We start from the raw sequence: 15,688 nt of genomic DNA on the forward strand, positions 1-15,688 counted from the left end.
CACCCTGTCACTGAAATCACACAGGTGCCTAACTCACTTGTCTGCTATTCTGTTTAAAGGTAAAGGGACCCCTGACCATTAGGTCTAGTCATGACCGACTCTGGGGTTGCGCGCTCATCTCGCATTATTGGCCGAGGGAGCCTGCGTACAGCTTCCAGGTCATGTGGCCAGCATGACTAAGCCGCTTCTGGCGAACCAGAGCAGCACACGGAAACACTGTTTACCTTCCCGTTGTAGCGGTTCCTATTTATCTACTTGCACTTTGACGTGCTTTCGAACTGCTAGGTTGGCAGGAGCAGGGACCAAGCAATGGGAGCTCACCCCGTAACGGGGATTCGAACCGCTGACCTTCTGATTGGCAAGCCCTAGGCCAGGCGACTCCAAACTACGGCCCTCCAGATGTTTTGGCCTACAACTCCCATGATCCCTAGCTAACAGGACCAGTGGTCGGGGAAGATGGGAATTGTAGCCCGAAACATCTGGAGGGCCGAAGTTTGGGGATGCCTGCCCTAGGCTCTGTGGTTTAACCCACAGCGCCATCTGCATCCTGCTATACTGTTTATCTCAACACTTTAGCACTGGGGTGGAAATGGTTTGTCTGCTGGGCCTCCCCTTGTGCTTTTAGTGGATTGTTTATCCCCTCGCAGCTCTCCTGTGAATCCTTGTCTACAGGAAGGATTTTGATAAGTCTACTTCCCTCCCTGCCATTGTGCCTTGTTTGGCTATCTTGGGTTATTCACAGGGCACAGTGCTTCTCTTGAGAACCCCAGTTCACCCCGCCCCATTCCGACTTAATACCCTTGCTGCTGTTTTGCTTGTTTATCTTAGGAAAGGGAGGCGAGTTGGAACAGCTGATCTTGCCAGAGGTTTTTGACACTCCGCTGCAGCTCTTGCTCCTGTCGAGGTGGCAGTTCTGAGGGCACCGGCTTTGTTCTACAACCCTGAGCCATGTTGATTTTCTCTCCAAGCATGCCTGGGAGCTGATGTTCTCTGTTCATGACCAGGCTAATTCAATTTCAGATGCAGTGTCTGTCTATCTCTTTGACTAATCACCAATCCAATAATGGGAGATTGGAGAAGGCAATCCCATTTGTATTAAAATGCATTTAAGGCTCAGTGTGCAGAGAGGATCAACAGTGTATTAATTTGCTAGACCTCTTATTCCGGCGTGAGGAAATTATAGTGCAGCACACATTGTCTGGGTCACCTTCTGGCTGTAAAGTAGTTTTAAGGAGTGACCTTTTCAACTTCTGACCATATTGTGCCCCCTTGTGAAGCAGGTGATGTGGTTAAGGGTATGTGTCTTGCATCTTGTCCATGCACTGACCCCTCTGATCTGGTTAGGAAATATAAACCCTCTCAGAAGCTCTTGAGAACTTGTAATAACTCCAGCTATGATTGTAAACATTCAAGATTAATTACCCCAATTTCTCCAACCATTTCTCTACTGCCTTATTTGCACAGGGACATGGGAGGCTGCCTTAAACTGAATCTGACCATCAATCCATCTAGTCTGGTATTGCCTGCAGCAACTGGCAGTGGCTGTCCAAGGTGTCATTCCAGATTCTTACCCAGCTACATCTGGAGATGCTGGGGATTGAACTTAGCACCTTCTGTACACAAAGCAGATGCTCTGCCACTAAGCTATGGCCCTTCCTCATTAGAAGCCACGTGCAAACAGTAAGGAAATCATAGGTACTGTGCAACTAATGCAAACGGCAAAACATGCACTTGAAATGTTAATGCGTGAGCTGTCCTGGCTTAGGCGAGTTCCTGTTTTAAGAACATTCAGGAAGCTGTGTACTCAATCTTCTGAAGGAAGTGAGAAAGAAGAATCTCAGTTTTGCTTCTGGTGATCTGAATGGAATCTTAAAGAAGGTCATAATAACTGTGGTGGTTATATATAAGCTTCACATAGAGAAGTCCCCTTCTTGACCTCTCGCGGCTTCTCCAAGGTGGGAAGCCTGTGCCATAGGGAGAAGTCAGTGAAAGGGCTTTTAAGCAGCTGCTCCTTGAGTGCCTTGGTCCAGTGCATCACGGCACTGTTGGATAAATAGAACAGCTTCTGGCACATTGAAAGCTTGCTTTCCTTTTGTGTGCTTTGCCACCAGGGTGGTGTTGGTACCTCCCGTGCAGACGGGGCCCTAAACAAAGAGCTTGATAGTAGGCTGATCACATGGCTGCTGCCACCATGTAGCCAATCCCGTTCAGGGGTTTCAGCCTTGTGCAAAGTTATAATTGGCCTCTCCACAGCAGTGTGACTTTTTGTGCTCTTCAAAAGCTACCTCTCTCTTTATACAGAGGCTGACTGAGAAGGTGGGAGGGGGTGGCTTTTGTTGAGGGAGGACACAGAGACCCAATTGTCAAGGTGGATGGGTGATGCTAGGGTGGCGCTATATATATATGAGAGAATATATATGGGCTGGCTCTTGTCAACCCATTCTTGAAAACAGCCCACAGGCGTTGAACATGGCTCCCTGGAAGGGGGAATATCCTGAAGGGAAACAAAAAAAAGCAAATCTTTCCAAAAAGAACTCCTGTGGCCAGCCATTATCCTTTGGATGTCCCACAGAAGCTTGTGTTTCTGCCTGGCTCTTCCTCCCCATCCAGTGAAAACTGGTTTTGGGTAGAATTAAAGGGCATATTTCTCAAAAGCTGTAGATAAGAATACTGAATACCACAAATCCTGTCCTTGCATAGTGATTGTCAAAGGGAAACAACATAGTAATAATAACAACAACGGACACCTTTCCTTTTCAGTTTATTTGCTAAAGTAGGTAGATAAACAAAGGTTAACAAAGGTGTTCAGGCCATTTAGGATTTGGCTTAGCTTAGGAATGTTGTCTTCTGGACCATGCCATATCCTTTGATGCTTGCCTGTTATTGGAAGGTGGCTGTTGGGCAAAGTGAACCAGTGCCTTAACACATTTTTTTAAAAGTGTCTGTTCCTCTAAACTCAAGTAGTTCTTCACTAAGACCATTTTAGCTTTTCTGTGTTTAAAGTTTCGTCTCATAATTACCTTGGGCTATATCAGACAGATTTCTGTTGTAAGGTTAGTGCTGCATTTTTGTTTTTTATTTTTGCTGTGTTCACATGATGTTATTGTCATAAAAATGCCAGCCTATATTCTCCCTCCCCCCCTCCATTTAAACCTGCTGTATGTAAGCCCAACCTTTGCTTGGTTTAATTTAAGGTGGCACAGCAGTGGCTTTTACAATTCTCATTGTAGTTTACTTGGCCGAGTTGAGCCTTGCTTGCAAGATGGAAGGAAGGCAGCTGGCAAAAGCTTGGTGGCAGCAGGAACAGACAGGTGGGTCAAAGCACAATTGCAGGCCGCATGCAGAGCATCTTCTCATGCCCAGTTTTTGATATGGTCCTCTTGAGAGTAGCATCCAACATGTCTTCTCAATTGCTACCCTGATGGTTAAGTTAGTTGTCCCAGTTAATGTGAATGCTTTGAACCTTATAAAGAAATTTAAAAATGCAGTTATTGTGTGCCTCTGATACAGTGGTGCTTCAACTTACGAATTTAATCCATTCCGAAGGCACCTTCATAGGTCGAAAAATTCGTAAGTCGAAAAGCGCCATTGGAAACGCGATTTCCCATAGGAATGCATTGGAAACGAAAAAATCGTAAGTCTAAAAAGTCTACAAACTCGTAAGTTGAAAAAACCCTATCTAAAATCGCCGCGGTTTCCGTTCGGATGTTGAGAAATTTGTAAGCGTGTGGCCATTTGCCCCACTTGTAAGTCGAAAAATTCGGTTGTCGAGTCGTTCATAAGTCGAGGTACCACTGTATGTCCCTTTGGTCTATTTCTAAAACTAGCTAATTTGGTTAAGTGTAGACGATACTGAGTTTTTCTTACCTAAAACCTGGTACTGTAGTGATTTCTTACATTTTCTACCGATTTTAGTGAATAGCGATTTGGAAACAGTTTTGGGATGCTGTCCCAATGCTACCACATTATTGCTGTCTGGAGGGACTTGTAGTGCGACAACGGCAGGACAATGATAAACAAGAGCATGTGTGTTATAAACAGTTCTGGGATTTCAGCAGGAAGTTCTGGGATGGACTGTGGTTGGAAACTTCTTCAGGGACAAATGGTATTGTACATAACTGACCTGATACCATTGTGAGCCCCAATCTTATTTATTTATTTATTGCTAATGTTACTTTTATACACCACCTTTTCTCCAAAGAGCTCAAGATGCCACACACACACCTCCCCCTCTCCATTACAGTGGTACCCCACAAGATGAACACCTTGCGCAACAAAAAAATCGCAAAACGGAATCGTTTTGCGATTTTTTTGAAGACTCTCAAAACGAAGTCATCTATGGCCATGCTTCGCAAGATGAAGCAGCCTCGTGACGGGAAGGGAAGCCGCCGTCGCCGCTTACCTTTAGGACTCCGCCATTGCGGCCGGGGGTGACGTCCACGGCCGCCGCTTCTGCCTCCTGCGGCAGCGCGGCGCTCATGACGGCCTCCGTGGCTCTGGCCTTGCCCTCCTCGGTGGCCATTGCGGCCTCCGCGGCTCCTCCCCGGCGGGCTGGAGGGATCTGGCAGGAGCAGCAGCGGGGCTCGCCAGGTGGCCCTTGCCGGCAACTGTGGCGGCGCCTGAAGGAGCGGAGGCTGCGGCGGGAGGAGACTTCCGGCCGAGGCAGGTGAGTCGGCGCCTCTTTTTTGCGCTTTTTGCCCATAGGAACGCATTAATTAAATTTCAATGCATTCCTATGGGAAACCACGCTTCGCAAGACGAAATTTTCGCAATACGAAACGACTCGTAGAACGAATTAATTTCGTCTTGCGAGGTACCACTGTATACCATTGCCACCCTGTGAGTTAGGTTAGGCCGAGAGACAGTGTCTCTCAAAGTCACCCGATGGGTTTCATGGCAGAGTGGAGATTTGAACCCTGGTTGTCCAGGTCCTAAGCCCAGCATTCCGGAAAGAAATGAGAGCTTCTTAGTTGTGGCCTTTCTCTTTTCTTAATGCTCTATTTTACAAAGATGAGTGCCTTCTTTTTATTGGCCATTTAAAATGTTTCTCTTCTCCCCTGCTGCATAGTCCTGGGTGTTTTAGTCTGTAGCTGGGATATTCAACAGACTAAAATATTTATCACCACAAATCTCTAATAGTTATGGTGGGACTTATATCCTGGCAGTGAGTGAGCAAAATTGAGAGAGTAGCTTCATGTGCCCTGGCAAAGAACTTGGAAAATATTTTTTTCCCTCCACAACCCCCAAAGCATCTTTGTTAAAATAGATCAGTTCTAGACATATGCATTCAAAAATAATAAAGTGTATGGGTTTGGTACAATCCACATCCCCTCTTCCTGCTTAGTGGCTAAACTTTATATGGCCTTTTGAAATCTCTAGAAGACACATCTTCTCTTCAAGGGCAGGATAAATATCTTTCCCCCCAGGTCTGAATCTTCTGCACTTCTCAATCGAACGCCTGTTAAGTCTGTTCTTGTAGGAGAGCTAAATCCATAACCGGAGCGATTAAACCAATTTGGCTACATGGAAACAGGGTCTAATTAATCACGCTGTCCAAACTCCTCTTGCTTTATGGAGCCGCTTCTTATTTTACATTCCTTTCTTGCCACTTGAAAAGCTTCTATGTTAGTCTTAACTTCTTTGAAGCAGATCTTATTGAATTTAAATGTATTCACTCAACCATGATTGCTGCCGAAAAGCCCTTGTCTGTGCTGGCAGTCCATGTAGGAAGAATAGTGTTTGGTCTCCTCCTCCTTTCCTACCTCTCTCTCCCCCCTGTCTGCCCCCCCCCCCAAAATGCAGCAGGCAGGGTGAGGAGTTGAAAGGTTACTCCCTGGCCTGGATAGGTGAGCAACCATAGGTGGGTGAACAAGCATGGGTGGATATCGCAATGCAGCAAGAAGCTCTTGCCTACACAGATAAGTGAGCATTATTCCAAGGAGTCCTGCAGATCCAGTGCATCAAATGTTGGATCCAAAATGTGGGAGTGCAGCATAGGCTACCAAAATATGTAGAAGTGATCCCTCCTCCTTTTCTTTTTAAATGACCTGTGGCTTGCTTCCTTAGGGGGCTGTTAAAAAACTGCTGATGGCTGGGGTTTTTTTTTTGGGGGGGGGGTGGTTCTCAGCTCTTGAACCAAGAGAGAGAGAAGCTTATGAATAATGCAACTTCAGTGAGCAAAGGGATTAATGAAAGCACAACCCATTTGGTCCGATGGAGCCAGTGTCCTTATTGGATGCCTCTGCCAACTGAAAACATTAAAGAGGCCACTCGAAACTCCCGTAAACTATGCGTATAATTATTGGTGCCTCGTCCTGTGGACTTTGCGCAAGAAAATGGAGCAAGCAAGGAATGGTGGATGAGACGCGCTTGCATTTCTCTCCTAGAGCACAGGCCTGGTTGTGTTGTACAGATGGAGACATACAATGTTCCAATTTAATTTACTACATAGTTGCTCATTGTTGGTTCCCACCCTAGCATTGAAATCACCTACTATTATTAGTGAGGCGTTTGGATATTTATCAATCAGATTTTCGATATAAAGAGTTAATTGTCACCAATTCTCACTGGAGATATTGCTTTTAGTAGGGGGAACGTAGACATTTACGAAGAGGAAAATGTCATTTTTTTTTGAGTTAGGAGTAAAGCTTGTGCAAACGGAGAGCTTTTTTCTAGCTGTTTGATTTCAATCCTTAGGTTGTCTTTAACCAGACAGCATGCTGCGTGAATGTGTGTTGTCCCCCCTTCTGTGTGCTCTGACACCGCAGCATGGTGGAAATGTTGGGTTCTGCCTGTCTGACATTGACCATCAGGTGACTGCGGGAGTAGCTGAGTTCTTGGCAGCAGTGTCTCAAGGAGTAGTTTAATAGGAAGAAATCTCAGATTATACATACATACAATTAGTGTATGCAGTTTACTGTTGCCTCCTTGTATGCATTTTAAATACTTTTGTATGTGACTCTTTTTCTTGCGGTTCTATTTGTAAAATGCCTAATAAAGGTTTGATAGTCGAATCGGAAATATACATCCTGGATGCTGGTGGAATAGCAACTGTAGTTGCAGGACTAAGTAATGAAGAAAAGGGGTGGGTGGGAATTAGCACATTGAAAAGCGCCTTTTGTGCGGAAATTCCTTGACCACTGTTTTTTATCTCTACCTCCCCCACCCCCCAAATTGGCTCTGTCTGTTTTGAGTCATTTCATTTCCAAGAAACTTTTCTCCTCCTCCTCTTCCCTTAACATGACCCGAAAAAAGCCTATGCAGGAAATGGCTGCAGATTACTTGACTACCCCTCTGGCCAAGCCATGTGAAATGAATCCCTGATAATGATGAGAGAGTGTCTAAAGGAACGGCTCCGTAAACAGCAGTGAGCTTTTAATCTAACCACTATCCAGTCATCTGCACTTATTTTCCACTCCTTCCCACCACCACCTTTTCCCACCAGCAGGCATAACACCTTGTAGCCATTAAAGTGGTACTGAGGGGATCCTTCAGACAATGGAAGGGGCGCTGACTGGGACAAAAGGAGTTCAGATGTGCTCTTGTCTCTTGGGCAAGTGGAGAAACAAGGGCAGTTCTTGTAAACTGCAGCAGTACTGGTGTGTCTTGGATGATGCTGACAATTAGGAGTGTCCTGGTTTTTCTGAAACATACAAATACCCTGCATAAAGAGTATACACCAGTGTGGTGTAGTGGTTAAGAGCGGTGGACTTGTAATCTGGTGAACCGGGTTCGATTCCCTGCTCCTCCACATGCAGCTGCTGGGTGACCTTGGGCTAGTCACACTTCTCTGAAGTCTCTCAGCCTCACTCACCTCACAGAGTGTTTGTTGTGGGGGAGGAAGGGAAAGGAGATTGTTAGCCGCTTTGAGACCCCTTAGGTAAAAGTAAAGGGATTCCTGACCATTAGGTCGTCACGAATTACTCTGGGGTTGTGGAGCTCATCTCGCTTTATTGGCCGAAGTAGCCGCCATGCAGCTTCTGGGTCATGTGGCCAGCATGACTAAGCCGCTGCTGGTGAACCAGAGCAGTGCACCGTTTACCTTCCCGCTGGATACCTATTTATCTACTTGTACTTTGATGTGCTTTCGAACTGCTAGGTTGGCAGGAGCAGGGACCGAGCAACGGGAGCTCACCCCGTCGTGGGGATTCGAACCGCCGACCTTCTGATCGCCAAGACCTAGGCTCTGTGGTTTAACCCACAGCACCACCCGCATCCCTTTTGAGACTCCTTAGGGTAGTGATAAAGCGGGATATCAAATCCAAACTCTTCTAATATTCCTTTGCGTTAATAATCTCCACCATGTCATTCAATCATGCAGAATATTTACCGCTTAATTCTACCTATTGCCCCAAACAGTTATATTAATAAGACAGCCTTCTCTTCAGGAACATGGTTGGAAGTGAAATCCTACATGCCATGAATCGAAGAAAAGGATAGCTGTGGACTGCTCTGTGTATGGTCAGTGTTTGGGTGAGGGGCTACCGGGGAACTCCTTGTACTTAGCTCAGCTCCTAGAAGGAAGGAGGGATATACAACTGTAATGTGTGAAAGGTTCATAGCCATGTGGCTGCCATCATCTAATTTGTATTTACTACGGCAATGCCTGGTGCACCTATAGTGCTGATATACCTATGGTGGGAAATAGCTCCCATTCTGTGTTGGTTAGGAGCTGTTACCTCTCTCTGTAAATAAACTTGCCTACAGATGACCTTCTAGCAGCAGCCTTATTTGAGTCTCGAAGGTACATATAGACCTGCCGCTTTCTGGCAAGAAGATTGAAAGCCAGCAACGAGCTGATGTCTATGAAGCCAGCAACGAGCTGATGTTCTATCAATCTGCTTTCTGCTTATTAAATTGAGTCAGGAATTTCCTGCCATTTCTAAAAAAGCAAGAGGCTCTCAAAGCTTACGGTGGTCTGCAAGTGAGAGGATGACCTGGCAATCTAAATTCCAGTATATGATGCTTGCCTCTGAAGGCGCCAGGCTAAAGCATGAGGTGATTGAATCTAGTCGAAAGCCACTTCTGCATTATTCCCCACCTTGTAAGCCATGTCAGGGGTGCCATGGCAGTAGATTCCCTACATCAACAGGGGATTGCACAGTTGGTTTCCAGAACTACCCACTTGTTCTTATCAGGCTCTCAATAGCCCTTCCATCTCTGCTGCTACTCCTGTGCAATTTGCCCCTTAAGCACATCCTTTCCCCATTATTGGAATAGCTCAAATTTCCTCATCTTTATCCCAATTGATGCAGTTGTGAAGTATCTGCAAAACTGCTAGCAACCAGTGCTGGAAAACGACTTTATTTCCAGTGTCTCCAGCTGAAAAACATTTTATTTAACCCTCCAGTTGCTTGCTGTGGAGATCCTGCCACCTTTCCTTTGATACAAATTAGAGCCTGCTCTTTACTCTTGATATATTCCTATACATCTTGGTTCTTCTGTGAAAAAGAGTGTTCCAACCTGGATCATCTCAGCTGTGCTGTTACCTGGCACTTTTGTTGTTGTTGTAGCTTCTGGCCTTGCAATAAAAGCTCAAGAGCCTGGTTGTTTGTACCTGTCAGCTTGTTGTTGTAACCCCAAGACAGCAACAGCATGTAAAATACTTCCCCTCCCCCCCTTCTGCCACATCACTAACAAGAGCCCCCCCCCTCTCAATTTTCTTTATTGGGAAGTGTCAACAGATTAGTGGAGAATCCCTCTGTGCGGACAAAAACCTGCCACAAAAGGCATTAGGCTTTCAGCTATTGGATTACCACGTGGCCACCTGTCAACTGACTTTGTAAATGTATCTGTCTCCAAACTGTTTTTCTCATTAGAGGGCTGAGGTGTTTTTTCCTCCAGGAATGTTGCTAAATGACTATTTCAGCATCCTGCGTTTAAGCCTTTTTGGGGGGTGAGGGAGGAGTTGAGGAGATTAAAGCTGTCTTGTGCAAGAACACTAATGTAATAAAATCTTAAGTGGCTAACAGGCAAAGCGGGCCAGTCTATCTGCACGGTAAATTGCTTCACCCTAGCGCCAGGCGCCTTGTGGAGAAAATCTTTATGAAAGGAGTTCTCTAGCTCCTAAGAGTTCCTTTGTTTGAGATGGTTCTAAGAGGTAGGGCTCTATTGCTGCCTGAAGCAGTATGCATGGAAAGGGGTGTGTGGGATGCTTGCATCTCCTGAAGAGACTTTCTTTCTTGCACTTCTGTGACCATGCCCCCAATTTAGAAAATATCGGTGATGGTCAAAGGTTTGTTTTTTTTGAACCGGCTTCCTTTGAATTCATTCAGTTGATCACCTGAATCACATTTGAAGTCATATAGTGAAATAAGCTGTGTTGAGCCTCAGACATAAACTCTGTTCCCCTCCTCATCTCTTCTCATGCATACAAGGAGAAACATGCATGGGCGTAGCTAGGGGATGATGCATGGGGGCAGGTTGCCCCCCCAGATCAAGTAAATAAATAAAAATACTTAACTGACCAATTGCATGGCAGATAACTTGGTTCTGCCTCCCCAACGTAAAGCCTGCCTCCCCTAAAATCAATCACTGCCTTGCCCTTGGATGGGTGGACATTTTAGAACAAACTGATTTGTTATTCATGAAGGTGGAACTCTTGGTTCATTCTAACCAAGGTAAGAATTCTAACTAGAGTTGAAATGTGGGGGGCACCAAAATTTAAGCAGGTTATATGTGGCACAGCTCATAATAAAACTTCCTGAAAAACCTCCTGAAGTAGGAGTGCTTCGGATACCTCATGCGAAGTGATTCAAAAATTGAAATAATGCCATTACAGAAGAGACCTTTGGGTACATCTTGGCCTTTTGATTCATGATGTACTTAACTCTGAAATGGTGCTCTGTTGTTCCTTGGCTGAGTAAGTAATCTTGCTGGGTATTGTCAGTACCAAGAACTGTAAAAGAGTGCTGTAATTAATGCCCACTGGTGTTTTTAACCACTCTGTGCCCTTTCTTTTCCCTTCCTCTCTCTTTTCTTTGGCAGGGAGTTGATGCCAAGAACTCTCGATGGACAGATCACCATGGAGAAAACTCCCAGCTACTTTGTCACCAAGGAAGCCCCGGCTCGCATCTCTGCCATGTCGAAGGGCACCAAGCTCATTGTGGTGGTGAGAGACCCGGTCACCAGAGCCATTTCTGACTACACACAAACTCTGTCCAAGAAGCCTGACATCCCCACCTTTGAGAGCCTGACCTTCAAAAACAGGACTACGGGCCTCATTGATACCTCCTGGAGTGCCATCCAGATTGGCATTTACGCCAAGCACCTGGAAAACTGGCTCCTGTACTTCCCCATTGGGCAGATCCTCTTTGTCAGTGGGGAGAGGCTAATCAGTGATCCAGCTGGTGAGTTAGGCCGAGTCCAGGACTTTCTGGGCCTCAAGAGGATCATCACGGACAAACACTTCTACTTCAACAAAACCAAGGGTTTCCCATGCCTGAAAAAGGCTGAAGGCAGCAGCAAGCCCCACTGCTTGGGCAAAACCAAGGGGCGGACCCACCCCAACATAGACCAGGAAGTGGTCCAGAGGCTGCGGGAATTCTACAGGCCCTTCAACATGAAGTTCTACCAGATGACTGGACATGACTTTGGCTGGGATTGATGGTTTATTGCAGACGTTCTTGCCAGAGTTAATCCCATCATTTCAGCTTGCTATCCCCCTTATATATGTAGATAGGTCTATATGTAAAATGTACAGAAATCTATTTTATAATAATTTATTTTTAATTCTTAAGCAATTAATTCACTAAGCTGCCTAACCACACTGTAGCAGCCCATAGCTGTGTTTTTAACATTCCACAGTGCTGAATCCTTACTATGCGCTCTCTCTTTTTTGTAGCCTGGTTCAGTTTGTGCTGGAAAGTGCTTCCAAGTATCTTCTATGAGAAAAATTAATATAAAAGAAAGGTTGGTTGGTAAGGGAGAAAGAATTTTAAAAAGCACAATTTTATTTTCCAATACGGGTACTAGGCATTTTGAAACACTTTTGTGAATGGCCCTCCAGCTAGCATATTTTGCCTTCCCTCTTCCAACTTGCAACTGAGTTTTTGGTTGGCTATGAAATTTCGTGGAACTCAAAGCATTTAGGCCTAGCTTAAGCCATTACAGGTGGGCGTGGCACGAGTGCAGAAGGAGATTCTCTCCAGCCCTATGGCTGCTGCTGCTGCCTGTTTCTCAGATATGTTTTCCGTGCTGTGTACAACTCTCTCTCCTTGTAGAAAGCTTTGCTACAGTAGTTACTGAATGTTCTACAGTTTTTCCTTCTGCTTTCTTGACCTTTAAGCAGATTTCCTGGACTGACAACTATGCATATTTGGTCCAGCTTTAACTTGTTCCTGCTGAAAATGTGAAATGCTTCCTTCGGGCACAATTCATATGGGGTGCTTCTTCTTTTCTTTTTTTTTAAAGCTGGTCTTGCAGAAGAAGACCATGCAGTCTGAACTTGTATAGCGAACCACTCCCTGCTATGTATAACTGAATGATAGGCCTGATTGCTGATAGCCCTGCAGACAGGATGCTCTCAGATTAGAACATGCAGAGTTACATGCCTCATCACCCTGCATGAAGTCTTCTTTTTCTAAGAGAGTTAATTAAATCCCCCCCTTCCGCTGGTGCTGAGCTGAAAGTTTTGGACTTTCATATGGAGTCAAGTGGGATGTGGGGGGAAGTATGCACTTCATTAAACCCTTGAGAGAGGGGTTGGAAATCAACATGCAGGGACCATAGACAGTCTGAACCTTGCCAAAGAATTCCACAACCTCCCAAGACTAGCAAACAGCCTATTCCTGCCCCTGCCCTCAATCACATTATGCTAAGGTGAACTGAATGTAACATCTCGACACATTTTAATTGGACCTCCAGGAAAATTGCTCCCAATGTAGGTACTTCATGGCAACTTGAAGGTTGGGCATGTCTGACTAATGTTGCGGTGAGTGAGCTACCATCTTGTATTAAAACCTCTGTTCAGTTGCGCTCTCTCCCCCCCCCCCTTTGTGTGTGTTTCAGTTCTCAACACATTCTCGAAGTGTCCCACATTGGACACACACTGAACAATGGGCATGACTGTCAGATTTATTCTGAAAAGTAACTGCATATGGAATGTGGGATTCCTCAGATGGCTGTATACAATTTGTGTGCGCACGAGCACCTACACATTATTCTAAGGATGTAGACATTCCTATGAACATTCAGCCTCTGTGTTGGCCATCTTTGGACCTATGATGCTTACTCTCTCACCTGCTGGTGAAGCAGCACTCTAGAACAGGCTTCCCCAACCTTGCCCCCTCCAGATTTTGTTGGATGGCAACTCTCATCATCCCTGACCATTGGGCACCTTGGCTGGGGGGATGACCGGGATTCCAAAAACATCTGGAGTACCAGAGGTTCCCCTTCCTGATTTACATGCTGAGCACTACAGAAGACATGAAAGCTGGACCTTGCTATAGACCTCACTCCATCCTTTACACCAGGGTTGGTCAGCATGGTGTCCTCCAGATGTTGCTGAAACCACAACTCCCACAGTCCCATGTTGGCTGAGGCTGATGCGAGTGGGACTTCAGAAACACCTGGAGGAATGCTACTATAGAAAAAGTTGCTTGAACCCACCTTCTTCCTACTAAAGTGAGATGCAACACATGCACCCTTAGTCTATTCTTTCTGGATTCTCAATAGAATCTGTGACATGCTTATGCGATAACCATGTTGTCAAGCCATGCAGCTTCCCTTGCTCCAGGAAATTGTACTGCGTTTTTCTTTTATATCTCCTTCGTTTTCCATTTCCAAACCTTTTTCTTAGTTGGACTGCAGAACTCAGTGCTTGGACTTTCTTCTTCTCCTCTGAGTACCTTTGTAGTCTGATGCCTTCCTCTCCATTGCACAAATCACATTGGCAAAGTAGGTGTTGTATCCACAGAACCTGTTCCAAATGGTTTTATGAAATAAGTTGAGTGATAACTCTGCCACTACTTCACCGTTCAGTATCTTGAACAAAATTCCAATCCTGGCTGAGCAGACTATATGGCATAAATATTATGAAACCAGTTAATTTAAAAGACCTTACCTACATATCATGGTAACCATGGTGGGCCTTGCACCATATGGCATTTGAAACTGTTCAAGCTAGCTTCCATACGCTAACTTTTTAATGTTCACGAGAGGGTACACAGTCGAAACTCAGAGGTGTGGTTGGACTTGTTTCCCCCCACATGGTAACATTAATTTATGGCTGAGTTCCATTCAGCAGTATGTCCAGATATTAGCAATATTTTTGTGTGTGTGTTTGCTGTAACATGATACATCTTAGACTAGTCTACTTGTAAAGGAAAGCAAAACGGCAAGCAAAAACTGTAAATTGAGTATTTTGTGGTATGTACAACACAAATTAATTTTACACAGAGGTTTCTAGGAAAATGAAATTTTGATTCATACTATTTCTTTGTATGAAGAAATAAAATATATTTTACCAAACCATGGAGACCACCTCATTTTCCTTTTCAACGTGTGAGTAAACAGAAATCAAAACAAAAGGTTTGGCTATCAGAGGAATCCAAATTGGGGCCAGGGGAGTAGAGTGGTGGATAGACTAGTGCAGTAACTGGTGAGGGCAAAGGGCATATCCTCCACTACTGGTTTTTTAAAATATGTATTATTTCAGTTTTTATATCATTATGCCCCCCCCCCCGGTACAAATCTCAACAGTGAAATACAGAGCGGTTATACATATTATTATCAGTATCGTTACACATTGCCTTGCTCCTTAAAGTGCCGCATGTAAAATAAAACAATTTAAATATACAGTATAAAGATGCAGATGTCCTCAGGAGAGCTCTCCATAATGTTCTGTGTTGAAGATGGATTCTCTCTGAGGTACAGATGAAATAAAGCCATACCATTTTTCATGGAAAGTGTCCCCCATTATTATTTACTGAAGGGCTCTCATCAGGCCTCTCCGAGGGGAACGGAGCAGCTTTGGATTGAGCAGCTCAATGGTCAGCTCTGCTCCATCCCCATGATGCCTTGCTTTGGGAACTTACGCTGGCAGCTGGCAACGGGAACACCAATAGCATCTGTGTTCTCTTTGTTGCACATTCTTCAGTAGGAGCCTCCCTGGTGGTGGAGCCCCCCTGGCTGGACGCCTCTGCTATATCCTAACCCCCCTCAAGCATGAGTGATCAAGGGATTGCTCTCAGGTCTACTTTTGGAATTATTATTCCACAGAAAGCAATATTCTACACAGGGATGTTTGGAAGAAGTCCTCTGGATGGTGTGAGTTGGTGGTAAACAAATTCCGCCCCTCAGCCCAATTTCAGAAGCCCTATATAAGCAATCTCTTGCAGGAGTGGGCTATCCTTCTCTTGTGGATGTACTGGGCAGAGAGAAAGAGGGAAAGAGAAAAAGGAGTATTCAGGAAAGAGAAGGGGAATGGTTCTGCTAACTGCTGGCACAGAGATGGATTATCCCAGAGGGAATGAACCCCTCAATTATTCATTCATTCTGAACCCTCTGATCTCGGTAGCACAGCACCGAGAGAGTGCATGTCCTCTATTTTGGTGATGCAAGGTCTCAACAGCTTCCCAAACATTTTGTGCCTCTGAAAAATAACAGGATAGCTCCATTTTAAGGTGATTCTTGATAGAGATTTCATTGGCCAACAGTTCCTTGAGGTATTGCAAACAGGTTGTTAGCA

General features: G+C 45.0%; 1 protein-coding gene across 1 annotated transcript in view; it reads left to right on the top strand.

Annotated features, from left to right (window-relative positions):
• Nucleotides 1-14,469, top strand: part of LOC118079915 (heparan sulfate glucosamine 3-O-sulfotransferase 3B1-like) — a 34,351-nt gene extending 19,882 nt beyond the window's left edge. The window contains exon 2 of the mRNA XM_035104665.3: nt 10,987-14,469. Coding sequence (XP_034960556.3) covers nt 10,987-11,605 — 619 coding nt within the window. The 3' untranslated portion in view covers nt 11,606-14,469. The remainder of the gene's footprint in view (nt 1-10,986) is intronic.
• Nucleotides 14,470-15,688: the final 1,219 nt, after the last annotated feature.

Source organism: Zootoca vivipara, chromosome 2 (genome assembly GCF_965207765.1).
Source record: "Zootoca vivipara chromosome 2, rZooViv2.hap1.1, whole genome shotgun sequence".
Taxonomy (NCBI): Eukaryota; Metazoa; Chordata; class Lepidosauria; order Squamata; family Lacertidae; genus Zootoca; species Zootoca vivipara.